Genomic DNA, 22,063 nt, shown 5'->3' on the forward strand with positions numbered 1-22,063 from the left:
GCCCCCTCCCCCCGACACCCCAGATGCCAAGGCACCGCAGGGCTCAGGCCATGTGCAGAAAGAGCCCCCAGGAGAGCATTGCGCAATGCCGACAACCTTGCCTGTGCTGGCAGTGAAGGCTGGAAAATAACGAAACAGGTGCAAATGTGGGGTTCTCTCTGTTGCTGACGAGCTATTTTTAATAGCAAGGCTACTTTGGTTAAAATGAATGAAAATGCCCTCTCAGTCCTCCATCTTCTACCCCTTCCTCAAAACACGGCACCTAAGACCTGAGGATGCCTACGATCCCCCTGAGGTGCACCCTGCTGAGTGGACTGGGTCTGACCTGGAGGTACTATCCTCTCTGTTCTCCAGTAAGTCTCTAAGGAGTCCTTGCTCACAAAGGCCCTGTCACCGCTTGCAGTACAAGTAGCCATCAGCTCAGCACACCCCACTCTGCTGGTAATACCTTGTTTTAAAACACTCAACGGCCAATCCAGGGCAGATGGTCCTTGAGCAGCATCTGGCATGTCCCCAAATGCAAACTCTTGAAAGGGCAGAGGGTCCATGAAGACCGAGCCACTTCTCTCAAGCTCAAAGCCACCGTGTTTCCCTTGTATGAGGCAGAATTCTGTAATATGGGAGAAAAGGACAAGCAGGCACAGGGTCAGCTGGGCCTTGCTGGCACACCTCAGGCCCAGCTTTACCTAAGGGGAAGTGGGGGCAGGGGAACATATGCACTCTGACCCCAAAACCCACTTCCTACACGTTATGCTATTAGATGAAATCTCAGCCCCTTCCCACAGTTACAGGAGAAATCATTGTTCTCAAAGCTGTCCAGTGTGTCCTCTCTGAGGAGGAAGGAAGCAATCCTTCAGACATCAGAAGTACTTTCTTAGCCCGACTTGAACAAACCATTAAATAAAAATTCAACTAAGTAAATTTTAAAGGGACACCATTTGGGGCCTGTGGTTTTCTTTTTAACAAAAGATCTTACACAACTCACCATATATGTAACAAAAAAATTAAATCTGATTAATAAATTTGACTTGACTGAACTGGTAATAAAGTATTGTTGTTAATATAAGTATATAAGTGGTATGTGGTTGTATTTTTCAAGTCAACTTTTACTCATTAGTAAATAATACACAATAAAAAAAATGAACTTTTGACTTCCACAATTGTATGAATGAATGTTACAAACATGTTGAGTGAAAAAAAGACACAAATGAATACATTCTCCATGAATCTATATGAAGGCAAAACTAGTCTTAAAACAGCCTTACCTTTGGATACACTGAAATATTTAAAGACAGGACAATATAATGCCTATGATTTGTTTTGAAATAATTGAGTGGGGTGGAGTGAGGTGGTAAAGTTACAGATGAGACATGAATCACCCTAGTTATTAAAGCTGGATGGCAAATACAGGGGAGTTCATATTATTATCTCTGCTTTTGGAAGATGTGTGACATTTTCTACAATAAAAGGTTTTTTTAAATAAATATTTGCTTACATATTTACATATTTAAGAACTCAACTATGTTAATAGTTATTATGTAATAATTACATCCTTAATAAGCCAAAACAGTAAGTGAACTTGTGAATTAGGGCTCTTTTTACGCTTTTAATTAATAACTTGTGTACTTAAGCACAGGCTATGGAATAAAAATGTGGAAGGCATGAGGATTAGCACATATTTTTAGTTGCTTATGGCCACAAATGACATAGAAGATCAAACAGCTGTCTAAAGACGGAAACAATCATTCACTCATCATGACCCACACTCACCGGGCATCCAGAGCAGCCTGGCTCACTTGGCCCTTTGCACCAGGCTCTGAGAAAGATGAATGTGAACCAGCCCTCAGGTAATAAAGTAGTTCCCCCAGGACAGCCACTATGACTGTTTATATCGTCTCAGATGCTGCCAGGAGCCGCCAGGGCCGCCGACTGCTATTTCCAGACTCTCTGGCACCAGCACCACTCTTGCCCGTACACATGCATGGGCCCCCAGAAACACTACCAATTCCCTCATTGGTTTTTTTTTTTTTTTTAAGATTTATTTATTTATTTATTTGACTGAGATCACAAGTAGTCAGAGAGAGAGGAGGAAGCAGGCTCCCCGCTGAGCAGAGAGCCCGATGTGGGGCTCGATCCCAGGACCCTGGGATCATGACCTGAGCCGAAGGCAGAGGCTTTAACCCACTGAGCCACCCAGGCGCCCCCCAACTCCCTCATTCTTTTCAGTGTTGGGTACTGTGCTGGGAGCCAGTGCTACAAAGGGATACAGTCCAGGCCTCGACAAGAAGTATATCTTGAGGGGCACCTGGGTGGCTCAGTGGGTTAAGCCGCTGCCTTCAGCTCAGGTCATGATCTCAGAGTCCTGGGATCGAGCCCCGCATTGGGCTCTCTGCTCGGCAGGGAGCCTGCTTCCTCCTCTCTCTCTGCCTGCCTCTCTGCCTACTTGTGATCTCTCTGTCAAATAAATAAATAAAAATCCTTAAAAAAAAAAAAAAAAAGAAGTATATCTTGAGTGGGGACAGAGGTAACAGGTGGTGGGGGAGGAGACAGACAGGTCCCTGAAGCCAGAGAGAGAACTAGAAAAGGTTCCTTGGATGAAGCAGTGTCTAAGGAACTCCCTAATGTTTCGGTAGGAGTTAGGCAAAGAGGCGGCATGCAAGCAGTCATGGAACTCCAGGAAAAGAGCGAGAGGAGTGTTCCCAGACGGGCTTAACTGGCCAGACGGCACCAGCAGAGCAGGTTAGGAGGAGGGCCGGACAAATACCGGGGCTGGGTCACAAGACACCTGAAGTGCAGGCTTTCTCTTGTGACGAAGGGAGCCTCAGATGGGTGTTTAAGGAGGTGTGTGAAATGACCACAAAGTTTTACTTTTAAACGCTCACATTAGCTATACTGCTCGGATGGGACAGATGGGGAAGGATTCAGAGAAGCAGGGGAGCCAGGTAAGAGTGGGCGGCGGGACCCAGTAGGGAGATGCTGTCAGGGCCCGTGGACCAGCCGAGCAGTGCACAGACCCAGGCAGGGAGGGGAGCACAGGCTCCTGTCTACGGGGTATCCAGTCAGAAGGACATGCTGAAAGGACATGGGTACGATGCCTGATTATACAAAGCACAAGGCTAAAGTTCAAGACCATGAAAGGATGTTTCTGATTGGCATATGAGGGAGCTGTTAGTGAAGGAAGGGTACATGGCTGAGGGAGTCTTGGTGAAGACAGACCGCACAGGTGCCTCTCCCAAGAGACACAGGGAGTCAGCCTCAGCAACCTTGTCAAGTGTACTCCCTCCCAGGAGGTGGGAGGAGACCTTAGACAGCCTCTTAAGGGCCCTTCTGGCCCCTGCAGGTCTATGCTTATGAAGGCAGATCAGAATATTCTGTTGCAAGAGCAACAGAAACACAGATGGGAAAATGGGGGAAAAGCAGAACTGCTTAAAAATCAGCAGTGAGTCATATGCGATGCCAGCCCGGCCACCAGGCTGCACAGGCCTAACAGTCAGCAGAGGGAAAGAGCGATGGAGCGGGGCTTCCAAGGCCAGGGCGTGAGAAGGGAGCCAAAATAACCTCCAGAATTCCCGTCCCCCCTCCCACCTACCCCGCCCCACCCCAAGCACCTCTTCTCCACTTCTCCACAGCAAAAGGGGAGGCTATTGTCAAAGACAGCAGAAGCCAGTCAAGATAAAAGGTTTGAAATTGAGATGCAAACAGGAGAGCCACAGCCAGACAAGGCGGGCTTCCCAACCCTGTCTGATAGGAGAGAGGCTCCCCATAGGAGTGACAGGTGCCCCAACAGGGCTGCAAGCAGAGCAGGATGCTGCCACCTCCTCGGAGAAACAGGAGGGGGTCCCATGCTGGGACCACAGCCTGGAGTGGCAGCCCCAGCCTGATTCCCAGCTGCTGAAGGTCCTCAGAAGCACACAGGGCAGCCCCAGGTACAAGCCGAGCTTTCAAGAGGCTTATAACCGTGCCAGCCCGTCTGGACAGGTAACCAGGCCTGGATTACATCTTAGTCTGGAGCTATGTGCATGCGTGTGGTAACGTGCTGATAACAGAAGCAGGGACAAAAGAATCCTCCTAATGATGCAGTTTGTTTAGTAGACAGAAGTCTTCCAAAGAGACAGAAAAAGTAATAAAAATGCCAACGAAACAGATTTGGAACAATGGCCTAATTCTTGGTCTTCCTGGCATTTCATGTGTCCTGACCAACCTCTCCAGCCCGGCTTCTTCAAACTGACACCCTCACTCTTTGTCACCTCCCTGAAACACAGGCCGCTCCATGTGTGAAAAGAGAGGAGTCCCTGCCACTGCAGCCCATGCCTCACGTGTGTCTCCTGTGGCGGCTCGCGCACCCAGGAGCTCGTGACTATCCCATGGGGACGGTCCACGTTCTAAGTGCCTGCAGTTGTGGCTCCATGGCATGGTGACCTCGTGTGGGCCAAGTGCACACAAAAGGCTGACTCTCGGACAACTTCCTCCTCCCTAACCTTACGGAGAACAAAGTGGGGCGGGGGGAGCAGGAGACCCCAGTAGATATGCGCATGGTCTACTATGGCACCCCTTTTAACACATTCTCCTTATGGGAAAGGTGAAATGGCACAAGAATGGAGTCAAACGAACCTCCACATACCCACTGGCCCGCTTCGATGATTCCTCTTTACCACTCTGGACCCCACGCACACACAGCCTACGCTCTGCCCAAATTATCTCCGAAGCCAACCACAGACGTGTTACCATTTCACCCGTGAAGACTTCAGTACAAATCTCTAAAAACGAAGACTCTTTTTTATAAACATAACCATGACACTATTATACCCGAAAAAGTCAATCATTGTATTACATTTATGCATTCACGGCCCCCTGAAGGGGTCAGTTTTCAGGCTCCACACAACCTCTTCCCAGGACCAGCATGAGGGAGGGATGAGGGAGGGGCCACCCCGAGTCCAAGATCAGCAGACATGAGCGCGAAGCTAAAGCTCTTGTTTTCTTCAAATCATGCAACAACCAGGATCTCCTGGCTTTGAACACTGGTGATCAGCAGAGCAAGGTCACGTGCCACGTTTTTGGTTTCATACTGGGGGTGAAGGAAGGTGAGATGCTGCTGCTGCTGATGGTACGATTAAGAGGTGAGACAGAGTACTTACTAAACGTTCACCACACCGGGCACTTCATGGGCTCCTCCCACGGAATCCCCACCTCAGCCCTGCCAGGGAACACCTCTCCACTTCCAGAGATGGGGAGTGAAGGCTCAGCGACATCCGCAACTTGCCTGAGGCCTCACTAAAAAGGCACCATGGCTCCAGGGCTGATACCCAGTCTGATGGCAGAGGCCACGCTGCTGACCCTGTGCTGTGAGGGTAAAAGCTCGCCCACACCAATGTCCTCCCGAAGCAGCCCACCTTCCTCACTTGTCCCAGGACACCCCCACACTTCCCATCTCTTTCCTCTCCTGCCCAGAGCCGGAGGCGGCACTCACCGAACTGGCCATCCGGTTTCACGTACAGCTCGATGACGCTATAGGCGATGGCGGTGGGAGCCGGGATCTCCAGCACCACATTGGTGTCCTTGGTGATGTTCCCGTCCTCCTTTGCAGACACCTGTGAGTGAGAGCGCACGCTGCCACCTGTGTGCTCAGAGCCCCCACCCCACGTTTCTCTCACGCCACCCCCCACCCCCGGCTGTGGCCTTGAGCATGAGAGGCATTCAGCAAAAACAAAAGCCGGCCAGCAGAGGTAAGGATTTTATCCCTGTGGGCTTCGTGATGTAGGGCACATACTGGGAAGTAAACGAGCAAACTTTTGTGGGGACGCAAAAGTGGGATTTCAGAGTGTGGGAGACAGTGAGGCCAGGTCTCTAGTACTGAATAAAGAAGATAAACAAGATAACTCCTCATTTGCCTCACACAGGATTAGGGTAACCACTTTAACACCCCAGGCAATGATGAAAATCCAATGTCAAAGTCTGACTGGAAGAACCTTGTTAAGAGCAAGAAGCCCCCAAAAGGGCATCATTCCAGACTCGGTGGACAGCACACTGTGCTGTTCGACAAACCCAGAGTGGGGGCAGGAGGGAGGAGAGGAAAGGATGAGAGGGGGATGGCCAGGAAATGCCAAGCAGTCAGGCACTACAGCTCTCTCCTCCCAACACTGTTACAAATATGACCCCTTCCCTTCGGCTCAGGTCGTGGTCCCAGGGTCCTGGGATCGAGCCCCACATCGGGCTCTCTGCCTGGCGGGGAGCCTGCTTCCTCCTCTCTCTCTGCCTGCCTCTCTGCCTACTTGTGATCTCTGTCAAATAAATAAATAAAATCTTAAAAAAACAAACAAACAAACAAAAATATGACCCCTTCCCATGATGGCCTAGGGAGATCGTTGCCTCAACACTGGAGATCAGAGACTCCATTTAGCAACTTGATCCTGGTTGGTGTGAGGACAGGCAGCCTCCTGATTGCCAGCAGGTGCCAGGCCTGTGGGGGGGTGGGGGGCACCATGGGCAGAAACCCTGGCAGGGCCGGCCAAAGCTCTCTCCTGTCGGGCATCTCCCTCATCACTGCCCCACAGAGAGTCCAGCTCCAGCCCAGACCTCTGTCTCCATTTCCTTCCAGATACAACTTTCCCAGGTCCTCTAGCAAAAGCCAAGTTACCCCAGGAAGCAAATCTCTAAGAATAGGACATCAGGCTCGTGGCAAGCTGTGGAGGAAACAGTTTGGGATTGGTAGCCTCTTGTTCCACAGAAGTTCAGTACTGGCTCAGGGGTCAGCCTGATAGCACTGTCTCTATTTTAATCCAGAAGCTTCTGTTTATGTGTATAGAGACACATATACTGCTCTTCACCTTCCCTCACTCAGTCCATAAAGGATTCAAGGCAGTTGATCCCAAAGTAATCATTCTGAGACCCTGACTCTGAGGGGCTCTGGCGGTTACCTGTGCATTCAGTATCCCTTTGACCCATTTTCTTTTGAGAAGGCCCCCGACCAAGCCTGCATGGCCATTCTGAGGGCCCTAGAGCCCTGGCCTTGGGTCTGCTTCAGGAACGGCTACAACCAGGGATGGTCCAGTGAGAGCCAACCCAGAGCACACTTCCCGCTGGGGCGGCAGCAAGCCCGAGGAAAGCCGCACCACGGGGAGAACGCCCACCTGCGCGGGGGATCTACCCCCAGGGAAGGCAGTGCGTGCGGTTTTCCGCAATTCTGAATCTCGACCTAGCAGTGACTGAAGCCAGACAACCCCAAATGTTTCAGTTACATGAGCCCTAAATTAGTTCTCATTTAAGCCGGTTTGAGCTGGATTTCTGTTAGCTCACTGCAGGAGAGTCCTGGCAAATGAAGACACCACCTGAAGAGGCCCCTGCCCCCGGCCGCAAGGACTGGGCCCCGAGAGGCTGCTGAGCCCACGGAGCCCGTGCCTGCCCCCCGGCACACACACCTGCACCGTCTTGGTCTGGATCCCCACCATGCCGCCACACTTCTCCTCTATCTGAATGTGCTCCGATATCACACACGGCTGCGTCGTCACTATCCTCTGGGTCAGGACACACAGGACCTCACTCTTCCTCTCCAGCACCTGCTGCAGCACCGGATTTCTCAGATTTATGGCTCTGAAAGAGAAAACTGGCCGTGAGCAGCCTAGTGCCTCAGGGGACATTGAGGCAGCATGGCTTTTCTCCTGTCCTGCAGCTGAGGAAACAGGTAGCCACCAGCATCGTTGCTTTCCTGGCAATGAAAGCGGCAGCAGTTCATCCAGGAAGACATAAATCACACTTCCCAAGGCCACCCAGCACTTCCAGGCATCCAGACAAAGGCTGCTGGGAGGGAAGGGCACCCCCTGTCTCGCTGCACCCCAGTGAGGGGGAGGGGGGTTTAAGGGGTGGGGACAGCAGCAGTCCCTGGGCCCAACATCCGGGAGTCGGCTTTGTCATCCCATCACGGGAATATAGGATTACTACAAGGGACACTGACCAGCAGCTTCTCAAAGAGGAGAGAGGCACGGGCTTAATGTACTAATAGCAAGGAAGAACCCAGAGCAGAGTTAGAAACGAACTTCACCTCTCTGTCTGGGAAGGACACATGAGCTCTTAGAAGAAGTTTAATATCATTTTAGACGCAGACACCAAAGCCAGATAGACATGGCCTGCCCAGGGTCCCCCAGCAGAGACTTGGGGCTCCTGGGTGGCTACTGTGGAGAATTTTGAAGGTGAGCTAAATTTCCATCTACAGGAAATGATTTTGCTTAGAAGTAAACAAAGAAATAACCCCTGTGGACCTCTCTGCTGCTCTCTGTCTACAGAGCGGACAGTGGGAGAACCTAATTAGAACTGGTGTTGGTACAAGAACAATCACAGTGTTCCTCGTGTGTGTGTGTGTGTGTGTGTGTGTGTGTGTGTGTGTGTGTTTTAAGTATTTATTTGAGAGAGAGAGAGAGAGTGACTGGGGAAGGAGCTGAGGGAGAGGGACAAGCTGACTCCACAGCCCCAGGTGGGACTTGAACTCATGACCCTGAGATCATGACATGAGCCAAAATCAAGAGTCGGGGGCTCAAGGGATAGAGTAACCCAGACACCACCCCCTTGAGTTTTTTCAATAGACCAAGGCTAGTTACCTTAAACTCAGCAGCACCTCTAACCACATACACAGTGGAGGGTCACCCCCAACCTGGGACAAACACAGATTTGCCAGGAATCAGAAAGCATCCCCAGAACAGGAGTGAGTAGACGTAAGGTCCTGTCTCTGTGTGAAAAGCTGCCCCAGGTGGAAATTCCATCAACAGATCGACAGACAAAATGTGATATGTACGCACGATGGGACTTTATTCAACCATAAGAAGGAATAATGTTCCTACGTATGCTACTTCATGAACCAACCCTAAAGACCTAAATCCAAGAAGCCAGCAAAAAGGACAAATACTGGATGATTCTACTTATATAAAATATCTAGACTAGGCACATCCATAATGACAAAAAAGTTCTAGAAATAGATGGTGGTGACGGTTGCAAGAAAGTGTGAATGTACTTAGTGCCACTGAACTGTACACTTGAAAGTGGTTAAGATGACATTTTATATTGTATGTTTTTATTATAAGTTTAAAAATAGACACATGAAAAACTACTCCATCTCAGTAGTGTTCAAATGTTTCACGTCTATTAAACAAGTAGTATGGGGCACCCGGCTGGCTCAAAGGAGCATAAGACTCCTGACCATGGGGTCATGAGTTTGAGCCCCACTTGGGTATAGACTACTAAATAAATAAATCAGTCATGGGTTTTAAAAAATAAGTAATAAAAATAAATCAACAACGATAATAAAAAAGCTGTCTAGGGGTCCATTTCCAGGAAGGTATAGGGAGCAGAGGCTTGGCGCTTGCACAGTGGGTTTCGAATCCCAGGTCTGCCCTCCGGCCAGGTGAATCCCTCCACCTCTGCACCTTGCTTTTCTGGCAGATAAACAGCCAGTAACAATGCTCCCCTCGTGGGGCTGTTGTAGGGTCTAGATGAAATGACACGCAGTGAGCAGCGAGTTAAATGCCGCACAAACTCCAGCTGGCTCCAGCTACCTTCTGCTGTTCTCTGCTGAGGTCCCCCACGTAAACCCCACTGTGTGCACCTGATGGGAATTATGAGTCATTTAATTGGGTCGGAGGGAATTTTTCACTCACTTGCTTGGAAACCTTCAATGAGGACATCACGTCCTGTGATCTGGCTCCTGCCTCTCATCAACTCCACCTTCCGGCTTTCTCTCTGTGCCTTAAACCTGACAGGCATGGGCCTGCCCATGATGCCTGTCATGCCTTGATGCCATGTCCCCGATTCCCACATCTTCTGACACTAGTCCACTCCTCTGGGTGGCAGGCATTCCCTGCTTGCCCTGTGGAGAGTGACCACTCAGTCACACTGTCACATCCTAAGACCACTTATCTGGAAAGCACTGGCACCCAATACTTTCCTAGCGCATTTGTTTATTTGCATCTTGTCCATCTCCTCCTTCTAGGCTATACACGCCATGGAAGGAGGGACTGTGTGCGTCTTGACTACGGTTTATCTCAGGACAGTGCCTCATACCTAGCAAGGGCCAAAGGCGCAATGTATAATTTTGGAATGGATGGATAAAACTTGTGGGTTTTTCCCCTCTTTGTCTCTTTGCCTTAACGAATGTACACATCTCTGTGTGAGAGAGAGGACCCACAGGAGACGGAGGAAATGGAGGATTTGCCGTGTAGTGGAAAGAATGATATGCAGATGGACATCTTCCTAAGAGACCGTGTTTGGGTCCTGGAGGCACGGACTCTGAAGGAGCCCGTGTATCCACATGGCAGAACGCGTGTGTGAACCTGGCCCTTCTGATGCTCTCCTACTGAAGGCAATTTTGGCTTCTAATAGCTTTTTGAAAATCGGCCATTTCAATTACAGTTCAGGTACTGACTGCAGCGCACATGAACACACACACCAGAAACAGCAGCTCCCGGCGCACAGAGCCCCGAGCTCCCAGCAGAGGGACGACTGAAGGCCGCGCTGTGGCGTCTGGAGGGAGGCTGGCCCACTGGGAGTCATCGCACGGCTCAGCACCTTCCACAGGCGCACCAAATCCTTGATGTCGTCTTAGCCGATGTTAAATTATCCGCAAAGAAAACATGTGGCCTAGGCCACCCAAGACTCCATTGCTTAAAACACCGACCTCCCTCCAGGGGTGCCATGCCCAACACCAGAAGGAGGAGGGTAAAAGGGCAACGGCAGGAACCTAACTTTCTTCTGCATCTGCTGGCAGGCCAGTCCTGAGACAGGCACATGTGAGGCCCAGTGGCCCCGTCACACTCTAGCAACAGAAGCTTGGCAGGCCACCATCCCTCTCCAAGGCTAAGACTCCGGCGACCAGGATGGAGACCGTAACACAGCGTAAGACCTGTGCAGGCTGACTCCGAAATTCTCCACCAGGCTAGAGAAGCCCGGCTGTGAGGGCAGCTGCTGCCCCCTCTCTCCCCAGCAGGCTGGGATTCTATCTCCCAGAACAGCGCTCCTCCCTTTTGGAAACCTAGTCCTCTTCGGTTAGGAGAGACCTGTGTGGACAGAGGGGAAGCTAATTATGGGGAGAAAGGGATTGTTCATTTGACTCATTGTGAAGCCGCCTCAGAGGGATCTTTCCCCCTGTCTTCTAGCGAACACCACCAGGCCCCAAGCAGTGCCAAGATGCGGAGCAGCCCGTGGGAGCCGGAACCTGGCCGTGGCCCTCCTCAGAGCAGGAGTCTCTGTCCGGTGGGACTACTCGGGGGCCACCACGTGGGGAAACTGCCATATTTCAGTGTCATTGTTTTCATTTATAATCCAGCATGTTTCACGCATGCATTTAAAGAAGTCTATGGGTTCCTTCAGACTGCTACAGGGGCTCAAGGGAAAAAAAAAGCTTAAAACCCTAGATTAGGGGTTTCATAAATGAGGAACAGGAAGCCCAGAAAGGATGAAGACAGTAACCTTTCTTAAAGCCCCACCCAGCCACGGCAGACCCACTGTTGCTGTCTCGGTCCTCTGGGGGAGGGCACTGTCTGTCTGGAAGTACCAGGAATGTGACCTTCGTCTCTAGTGAAATCTTGTATTATTATGTCCATTCCTGCATGTAAATATCTCTCCTGTCTGGCGAGACCCAGGGCTGGGGCTGGAGCGGGGATTATACTCAAGCCCTCCGGGATATCTTTTTCAGAATCTCTCTGCCTGCCCATCCTCCCTGATCCCATCGCCTGATGGCTGCAGTCATGTGCCCTTAGAAGATTTTGCTTGGGTTGTCCTGATGAGCTCCACCTTCTGGGGCCTGTTAAAAGCCACTGAACGACATGAAGAGAATGTCTTCAGAAAGAGACAGAAGACATTACTCACAGTAGCTACCCCTCGAGCGGGAACTAGATGGCTGGAAGAGAGGGGAGGAGACGCTTAAATTTTTCTCTTTTGATTTGCTGACATTTAAACCATGGGAACATATCAATTATTCAAAAAGAATTTATTATTAGGTGCACCTGGGTGGCTCAGTCAGTTAACTGTCTACCTTTAGCTCAGGGCATGATCCCAGGGTACTGGATCAAGCCCCACATTGGGACTCTCTGCTGAGTGGGGAGTCTGCTTCTCCTTCTCCCTCTGCCCTTTCTCACACCCCATACTCTTTCACAAATAAAATGTTTTGATAAAATTTATTCTTTAGAAAAGATCTCTGGACAAACTGTAAGCTCCTGGAGGACGGAGTACCCTGCTCCTTTTATTGGTCTCTATGCTTGTACTTTCTACCTACGCAATGGATAAATAACTTATCCCATAAATTCTAAAAGGCATGGTTGGAATAAATCTCCCTCCCCTACCAGGACTAAATCATGAAATAGAAAATCTGAACACACCTATTACTAGTAAGGAGATCAGGCTAGTGATTAAAAACCTCCCAACAAATGAAAGCCTGGGACCAGACAGCTTCCATGGTGAACTCCACCAAATATCCAAAAAGCAATTAATTAATTCTTCTCAAAAAATGCTTCCAAAAAATAGAAGAGGAGATGATGCTTCCAAACTCCTTTTATGAGACCAGCATTACCCTGATACAAAAAACAGATAAGGAGACCACAAAAAAAGTGAGTTACAGGGGCGCCTAGGTGGCTCAGTGGGCTAAAGTCTCTGCCTTCGGCTCAGGTCATGATCTCAGGGTCCTGGGATCGAGCCCCGCATCAGGCTCTCTGCTCAGCAGGAGCCTGCTTCCCTTCCTCTCTCTGCCTGTCTCTCTGCCTATTTGTGATCTCTCTCTCTCTGTCAAATAAATAAATAAAATCTTTAAAAAAAAAAAAGTGAGTTAAAGGCCAATATCTCTGATGAACACAGACACAAAATCCTCAACAAAACATTAGTAAGCCAAATGCAACAACGTATCAAAAGGAGAACACACCATAACTAAGTGGGATTTATTCCAGGGATTCAAGGCTGGTTCAACATCTACAAATCAATCAGTGTGTTCTATGATATTAATAAAAAATAAAATAAAATCATATGATCATCTCAATAGATGGAGAAAATTCAACATCCATTTATGATAAAAACTCTCAACAAAGTAGGTATAGAGAGAACATACCTCAATATAATAAGGCCATGCATGACAAGCCCACAGCTAACATCATACTCAACAATGAAAATGTGAAAGGTTTTTCTCTAAGATCAAGGACAAGACAAAGATGCCCACTCTCACCACTGTTATTCAACATAATACTGGAAGTCCTATCTGGAGCAATTTGACAAGAAAAGGAAAAAAAGAAATAAGCCACCTGGGTGGCTCAGTCGGTTAAGCATCTGCCTTCAGGTCTAGCCATTGTCTCAGGGTCCTGGGATTGAGTCCCACTTCAGGCTCCCTGCTCATCCAGGAGCCTGTTTCTCCCTCTCCTCCCCACTTGAGCTCTCTGTCGCAATCTCTGTTGTTACCTCTGTCTGTCTCCCTCAAATAAATAAATAAAATCTCTTAAAGATTTTGAAAAAGAAAGAAAAGGAAATAAAACACATCCAAGGGCGCCTGGGTGGCTCAGTTGGTTAAGCAACTGCCTTCGGCTCATGTCACGATCCCCGAGTCCTGGGATCGAGTCCCACATCAGGCTCCCAGTTCCATGGGGAGCCTGCTTCTCCTCTGAACTTCTCCCCTCTCATGCTCTCTCACATTGTCTCTCTCTCAAATACATAAACAAAATCTTTAAATAAAATAAAATAAAACACATCCAAATCAGAAAAGAAAAACTGACACAATTTGTATATGACATATTACATATATGAAACCCTAAACATGCCACAAAAAAACTGTTAGGATAAACAAATGCAGGATAACAAAAGCAATACTAAAAAAAAATCTGTTGCATTTCTTTATATTAGTAACAAATAATCAAAAGAGAAATTAAGAAAACAATACCATTTGTAATTATGCAAAAAGGATAAAATACCTAGGAATAAATTTAATAAGGAGATGAAAGACCTGCGCACTGATGAAAGAGAATGAAAGCACAAATAAATGGAAAGATAGTCTGTGCTCGTGGATTGGAATAACTAATATTGTTAAAATGTCCATAGGAGGAGAACCTAGATGGCTCAATCATTGGGCATCTGCCTTCAGCTCAGGTCACGGTCCCAGGGTCCTGGGATTGAGCCCTGCATCGGGCTCCCCGCTCGACGGGAGGCCTGCTTCTCCCTCTCCCACTCCCCCTGCTTGTGTTCCCGCTCTCATTTCTCTCTCTCTGTATCAAATAAATAAATAAAATCTTTAAAAAATAAATTAATTAAATTAAATGTCCATACAACCCAAAACAATCTATAGATTCAATGTAATCCTATCAAAAGCCCATCCCTGGTGGTCTAGTGGTTAGGATTCGGCACTCTCTCTCTCAAAAGCCCAATGGCATTTTTCACAGAGCTAGAACTAACAATCCTAAAATTTGTATGGAACCACAAAAGACCCTGAACAATCAAAGCAATCTTGAGAAAGAAGAACAAAGCTAGAGTCATCACACTCTCTTATTTCAAACTGTATTACAAAACTATGAATCAAAACAGTATGGTATTGGCATAAGAACATACCCATAGATCATTGAAACAGAATGGAGAGCCCAAAAATAAACCCATGCACATATGGTGAGTCAGTTTATGACAAAGGAGCCAAGAACATGCAATGGAGAAAGTACTGTCTCACTAATTAGCATTGGGAAAACTGAACGAACACATGCAAAAGAACAAAACTGAACCACTATCTTCCACCATCCACAAAAATTAACTCAAAGTGGATTAAAGACTTGAATATTACACCTGAAACCATAAAACTCGTAGAAGAAACCATAAGTGATAAGTTCCTTAACATCGGTCTTGGCAATGATTTTTTGAATCTGACCCCAAAAGCAAAAATAAAAGCAAAAGCAACAACAGTAAAAACAAACACATCAAACAAGAACACTTCTGCACAACAAAGGAAACTATCAACGAAATGAAAAGGCAACCTACTGAATTGGAGAAGACATTTACAAACCATAGATCTGATAATGAGTTAATATCCAAAATATATAAGGAACTCATAAAACTCAAGAGCAGAAAAACAATCCAATTAAAAATGGGCAGAGGAGGGCACCTGTGTGGCTCAGTGGGTTAAAGCCGCTGCCTTCAGCTCAGATCATGAGCCCAGGGTCCTGGGATTGAGCCCCGCATCGGGCTCTCTGCTCAGCAGGGGGCCTGCTTCCCCCTCTCTGCCTACTTATGATCTCTGTCAAATAAATAAGTAAAATCTTAAAAAAAAAAAAAAAAAAAACGGGCAGAGCAGCTGAATGGACATTTTTCAAAAGAAGATATACTGATGGCCAATGGGTATAAGCAAAGGTGCTCGACATCACCCATCATCAGGGAAATGCAAACCAAAACCAGTGAGATACCACCTGACACCTGTCAGAATGGCTACTTTCTTTCTCTTTTTTTTTTTTTTTTTTTTTTTTTTTTTAAGAGAATGGCTACTTTCAAAAAGACAAGTAATAACAAGTGTTGGTGAGGATGTGAAGAGAACCTGCATGGACTGTTGCTGGAAATATAAACTGGTGCAGCCACTATGAAAAAAATCACAGGACGATAGCTCAAAAATTTAAAAATAGGACCACCACAGGATCCAGCAATTCCATTTCTGAGTATTTATCTAAAGAAAACAAAACCACTTACTTGAGAAGCTGTATCCACCCCCACATTCAATATAGCATCACTTACAACAGACAAGATTTAGAAACAACCTAAGTGTTTACCAGTGAACAAGAGGATCAAGTGTGGTAGATACATATAATGGCACTTTATTCAGCCATTAAAAAAAGAGCTAAATCTTGCCATTAGTGACAACATGGATGGACCTTAAGGATATACTGTGCTAAGTGAAGTAAGTCAGACTTAGAAAGACACACACAGTGTGATGTCATACATGGAAATCAGAAAAACAAAAAGTGGAACTCATAGATACAGAGAACAGACTGGTGGTTGCCAAAGGTGAGGGCTAAGGGTTGGAGGGGGTGGATAAAATGGGTGAAATGGGTCAAAAGGTACAAAATCCCAGGTATAAATAAGTCATGAGTATGTAATGTACAGTATAGTGACTACAGTTAATAACACTGTCCCGAAGCCGCCGCTTTTGTGTGGTCTCAGTTATCCAGGGTCGGCATGGTCTGGAAGCAGATGATCCCCCTTTTGATGACTCATCAGGTCAACAATACTTACACTACATCACAGTGCCTACGTCATTTACCTCCCCTCCCCTCGCCATACAGGCATTTTCCAACCTCACATCATTGTCATCATCAGAAGGAGGAGTATGGTACATAAGATATGTGAGAGAGAGACACCACATTCACATAACTTTTATTACAGGACATGGTTAGAATTGTTCTACTTCATTGTTATTCTTGTTAATCTCTTACTAGGCTTAACTTGTCAATTAAATTTTATCTTAGGGGTATATATACATATTATCTACATATGAAAAAAATGTATTTAGGTATTATCCGTGGAATCAGGCATCCACTGGGGTCTTGGAACATATCCCCCACGGGAAGGGTGGACTAATATATTGCATATTTGAAAGTTGTTAGAAGAGTAAATCTTTAAAGTTCTCATCACGAGAAAGTAAATTATTTGTAATTACATGCGGTGACATGTTAACTAGACTTATTATAGTGATCATTTAGCAATGTATACAAATATTGAATCATTACCTTGTGCCACTGAAACTAATAGAATGTGATATGTCAATTATACCTCAATTAAAAAATAAAATTTGTCCCTTCCCTAGTCTGGCCTGGGATCAATGTTCACAGGAGGAAGGAGACAGAAGCTCTTCTACAGGAAAATGAACAGCCAGATATTCTTTGTCTTCTTTGCACATATTTTTAAGGACAGCCCAAGGCATTTTTCTCTTCTTGGGGGACAGCAGTGTGAAAGCGAGAACAGAAGGCCACCAAGATGGAGACATCATACAATCAATCTGAAAGGGTTAGACCCAAGGCGCACACCTGGAGGTGAGTGACGGGGGTAACACTAAGTGGGGAGAATCCTGCCCGTTCCTCACTCAAGGCACTTGTCGGACACCCTTCCTTTTGTCCCCGTTCTCCTGTGATCATCCTACTTCTTTTTAAAGATTTATTTATTTTATTCAACAGCGAGAGAGAGAGCGAGCGAGCGAGAGAACCCCTGCAAGCCGGAAAGGGGCGGGGCGGGAGGAGTGGGGAGAGAATCTGAAGCAAGCTCCACACTCCACACAGAGCCCGACCCGGGGCTGGAGCCCAGGATGCTGAGACCGTGACCTGAACCCAAACCAAAAGTTCGAAGTTCAACTGACAGCCACACAGGTGCCCCCAAAGATTGATTGATTGATTTTAGAGAGAGGGCATGTGCACTAACAAGGGAGGGGTAGAGGGGGAGGGAGAGAGAGAATCTCAAGCAGGCTTTACGCTGAGCGCAGAGCCCCAGGCAGCGATGGATCTCATGACCCCAGCCCCCAGATCGTGACCTGAGCAGAAATCAAGAGTCAGATACTCAGTAGCTGAGCCCCCCAGGCGCCGAGGGGCCGTCCTGCTCCGTGTGCCGCAGACTCTGCAGTGCCTCTGCAGCTGGTCCCCAGCTTTGTCTCCTACCCGCCGGGGGGCTACTTTCTGAGCCCCGGTCGGCGTCCCGCAAACAGAGAACTGGCTAGGAGGCTTCTGTTCAGTGAGGCCTCGCATGTAGGGACCACACTGTACCCACTTCCTTTCGGCCACTACTGGCAGGGAGCACACTTTCCCAGCTGGTCAAAGACATGCCGGCCACTTGCAGGGGGCTTCATGAGGTGAGCCCTCAGCCAGGAAGTTGACCCTCAAAGCCATTAAGAAATGGCTGTAGAGATACAGAAGGGAAGATGCTCAAGAGCAGAGCAGGGGGAGGTGCTGGGAAGGAACAGGCAGGGAAGGTGGCAGGGGAGCGAGGCTCAGAGCTGGCGCAGCTGCTGGGGACCAGGAGAGGGACCTAATAGCTCCCCAGCCCCCGCTGCAATGAAGCTGCCTCCTCTCCCAGGCTGAAGCTTTGCTTTGAATTCTGTCTCAAAGGCTTTGAAAGCCAAAATGCAAATTCAGAGAGAAGAAATCCAGAGAAGGCTTTTACAACTCTAATAATATCCAAAAGAAGGAGGGAAGCAGCTTTTCCAAAGCATATATGTAGTCCCCAGGATCCCTCATACAGAGATGGGGAGGCATGCTTTCTCGTGCAAACCACCACCCCCAAACTCATTCATTCAGCTCCACAAGCAGCTCAGTCCTATTATGACCCAGGCACTGGGCTAGGTGATTTCTCAGTGAACAAGACCAAGGCAGGCCCTGTTGCCACCATTCCCCTGTGCAACAACCCTTGATAATACCAGGTCCTCCAGGAATACGGTTTCTGATGGCATTCTCATAAGGCTCTTAAAAAGCAGACGACATCACAACAGAGGAGGAAACCATCAGCTTTTATCCACTCTGCCAAAAAGAAATGACCAAACTACAGGGGCCCTGGGGTTCCTGGTTCTGGGGTGGAAAACCAATCGACAATGGCTGCCTACCTGTAGGGAAAAGGATGTTAAGCCTGAGTGTAGGCCAGGCCCAAGGCAGTGCAGGGCAAGAAAGCCACGACTGATTGGCAATGTCTGCACAGGCCTGAGAAGGCAATGGAGGCTGCCCCACCCCCTGACCTGAGGTTACAGACTCACCTAAATCACAGCATGTTAGTGAACAGCCAAAATCAGGACACACAGCTATTTTCTATGATTTTATTTTAATTCCAGTATAATTACAAAAATCCTAAAATTGATATGGAACCACACAAGACCCCAAATGGCGAAAGCAATCTGGAAAAAGGAAAGCAAAGCTGGAGGCATCACCATTCCAGACCTCAAGCTATCTTACAAAGCTGTTGTGATCAAGACAGCATGGTACTGGCACAAATACAGACACATAGATCAACAGAACAGAGAGCCCAGAAATAAACCCACAATTACATGGTCAATTAATCCACGACAAAGCAGAAAAGAATATGCAACAGGACAAAGACAGTCTCTTCAACAAATGGTGTTGGAAAAACTGGACGGCCACGTGCAGAAGAATGAAACTGGACAGCTTCCTTACGCCATATGCAAAAATAGACTTGAAATGGATGAAAGACCTAAACGTGAGACGTGCCACCATAAAAATCCTAGAAGAGAGCACAGGCAGTAAGTAATGCCTGACATCGGCTGTGGCAACATTTTTCTAAATATGTCTCCTGAGGCCAGGGAAGTAAAAGCAAAAATAAAACCAGTGGGACTCCATCAAAGGGACACACAGCTTCAGACTCCTGGACCAGTGCTCTCTCTGCTACACTGCTCTGCAAACTAACAGCAAGGGGCACAGGGCGCAGAGGTGCTCTGGGGAAATGGCAGGATGGCCAGAGCCGGTTTCAACATCTCCAGGAACAGAGACTGGAACATTCCAGAGAAGGCAAAAGATGGTGGCTGACCTACGCTTGGGAGAGGATTAAGCAATAATTACCAACCCCCAGAAACCTAGATGCATACCGATGACTCGAGCTCTAGCAATTCAGGTATTTCCACACACACCGCTCAGGAGCACAGCCTTGCTCTCCGGAGAGCTCACTAAGCAGCCAAGGCAGCTTCTCTTTCCATAGGCAATGTCCTCCAGACTACAGATGCCGCCAAACGCCCACCAAGGCCGACAAGCGAGTCTAGTTTTAGGCATCACCCCCTAAAATCCTGAAATGCAGATGCTGATGCTGCTTCCCTTTGCCTGTTAACCCCCTGGAGGGGACACACCATCCCCTTTCAAGTCTCCATGCTCCCTGAGAAGGAAAGCAGGGCAGGCCGCACCTCGCCTGTGTCTGAGCTGCCCTCCAGGTGCTGCACAGGGCCTTCGGGACCTGGAAGGTTATGGAACCCTGAGGGTGGTTCACCACTAGCTGCCCACCTCAAATTTGTTCAGGCTTGATAGCCTGGTGCCAGAGGATGGCCGGGGGAGAGCCAGCCCCACAGGTGGGTCTCTTGGTCAATTCTGGTCATTCCACTGCTCTTGGTGGGGACTGGAGTAGAACAGGCCACTGTGGAAATTCTGGGCAATTGACCTGAAGAATACCTGCTGAGGGCTCCCACACCATTTTTTCCTCTCTCAAAATGAGGTATGTGGAAGAGACCACTTTTCGGCCTCTGGACCTTGCTGTCTGCAATGCAGAGCCATTTAGGGACCAAGAGAAGTAGGCTGCTGAGACATGCAATGCATGGAGGCTACCAGGGGCAGGGTGGGAGCAGTGCTCCATGGAGCCACTGGATTAACCCTCCACAATTCACCTGGGTCAAGGGTGGCTTGTCCCACCTCAAGAGGATTCCTTATGTGAGGCTCTTGGCAACTAGAGACACCCTAACTGGCTCATGAAATTACTGTCACCTTCTTTGACAGGGGGACAAGAAACACAGAGGGCTCATGAGCCAATGACCCGAGGGCACACGGCTAACGAGGGACAGGATGAGAATGCAGATGAGTGTGTCCATCCCTGAGGCCCTGAGGCTTTCTGTCTTCTCTCTCCCTCCAAGACCTCCACGGGGCCTTGCTCACAGAAAATACTAAATACCTACTCGTCCAAGACGAGCAGCAGGCCCTGCCCGGACACTGGAGCAGCCACCCCTAGGCTGGCTTTTCAGTCTCCATTTCAACGAAGAATTTCCCACATACCGGAGACGGACCCAGGGGCAAGGGTGAGGAAATCTCTAGAAACCTGCACCCTGGGGCCAATACTGTAACATAATGAGAGGCCTTGCGAGCGCTCCTCGCACTCTGTCTCTCTCTCTCTCTCTTGCCTGGCTGTAACTTCAGGACTGTTAAGTTGCCTGAAAACAATAAACACCAAGGCACAGGGCTAACCACACATTCACCAGCCTGACCAGGTGCCCCCCACACCGCGACAACGCCACCTCCATTCCCAGTAAAGTCTGGAGGACACCTCCTCTCGCGCACATACCCCCCAGGCAGAGAGGGGAAACAACAGCAGAGCAATGAGAGGCGTCCAGCTCTCGGACAGACTAATCCATCCGCCGCCACTGGCGGATGAGACGCGGCTCAGGGCCGCAGGACGACCGGCCACGCTGAGGGGAGTTCCCACAGGAGCCCTTGGGACCGTCTTCTCTCCAAGCTCTGTGCTTCGGCCACGAGACTGGAAAAATCAGGGGTTTTGTGGATCTAGGCTTAAATCCCGAGTCCACGCAAGCGAATTAACATCAGCAGCTGAGGCCCCTCAGAAGTAAGAAGAAGATGAAGCAACGACTCTGTCAGCTGGACAGTGCCCACTAAGCTGCAGACAGCGTGCGGGGCCAGAGCGGGGCCAGATGGTGTGCCGGGAGGAGGGCGGACACGGAAGCGGGCAGGTACAACCTAGGTTACCCCCCAGAGCCACACTGGTTAGTGTCCCAGTGGGAGAATCTTGGGTGACATGGCTCCTGAAGGCAGCGGGGCTAATCTGAGGAACGGGACAGAAGCAGAGGAGGTGAATCTGTGTCCTTCTGTGCGTCTGTGTGGACATGAGTGAAGGAGCTTTCAGACAAGGCCTGACGGTGAGGAAGAGCCTGGAGCTCAATCCCAGGAATTGAAGTAAGTTCAGGGGACTGGCCTGGAGAATGGGAGGGAGCAATGGTGGGAAAGGACACTGAACAGCAAAAGCTGGGCTTTGTCAACCAGAGGGGGATGTGGACGTTATCCTAAGACACCGGGGAGCACAGAGGGCACAGAAGGCACGAGCCAGGCAGGAACACGCTCCAACCCACTGCCTGCGGAGAACCCACTGGGAGGGGTGACAGTGGATACAGGGACGAGGACATCCGCTAGCAAGTTCCATGAACATCCACAGAAGAGACAGTGGAGGCCAGCACCAGGGAAGTGGTTGTGAGGCAAGGACCATGGGAACAGGTAAGAAAGATACTGAAGAGGTAGAGTCAACTAGCCAGAGACTAGGTGTGGGCGAGAAGCTGAGGAAGGAGCCATGTCTGGTACTAAGATTTCTGGCTGAGACAACTAGACTCAAG

The 22,063-nt window shown here is 48.6% G+C and overlaps 1 protein-coding gene across 2 annotated transcripts in view; it reads right to left on the reverse strand.

The window, feature by feature from the left end:
* GSDME (gasdermin E) overlaps nucleotides 1–22,063 on the reverse strand; it is a 77,398-nt gene that overhangs the window by 22,971 nt on the left and 32,364 nt on the right. For both annotated transcript variants that reach the window (XM_047694579.1, XM_047694578.1), the window contains exons 4-6: nucleotides 7,416–7,587; nucleotides 5,468–5,588; nucleotides 449–610 (exon numbers count right to left, since the gene is read on the reverse strand). In XM_047694579.1, the coding sequence (XP_047550535.1) occupies nucleotides 449–610; nucleotides 5,468–5,588; nucleotides 7,416–7,587 (455 nt within the window). The remainder of the gene's footprint in view (nucleotides 1–448; nucleotides 611–5,467; nucleotides 5,589–7,415; nucleotides 7,588–22,063) is intronic.

Source organism: Lutra lutra, chromosome 11 (genome assembly GCF_902655055.1).
Source record: "Lutra lutra chromosome 11, mLutLut1.2, whole genome shotgun sequence".
NCBI classification, from domain to species: domain Eukaryota; kingdom Metazoa; phylum Chordata; class Mammalia; order Carnivora; family Mustelidae; genus Lutra; species Lutra lutra.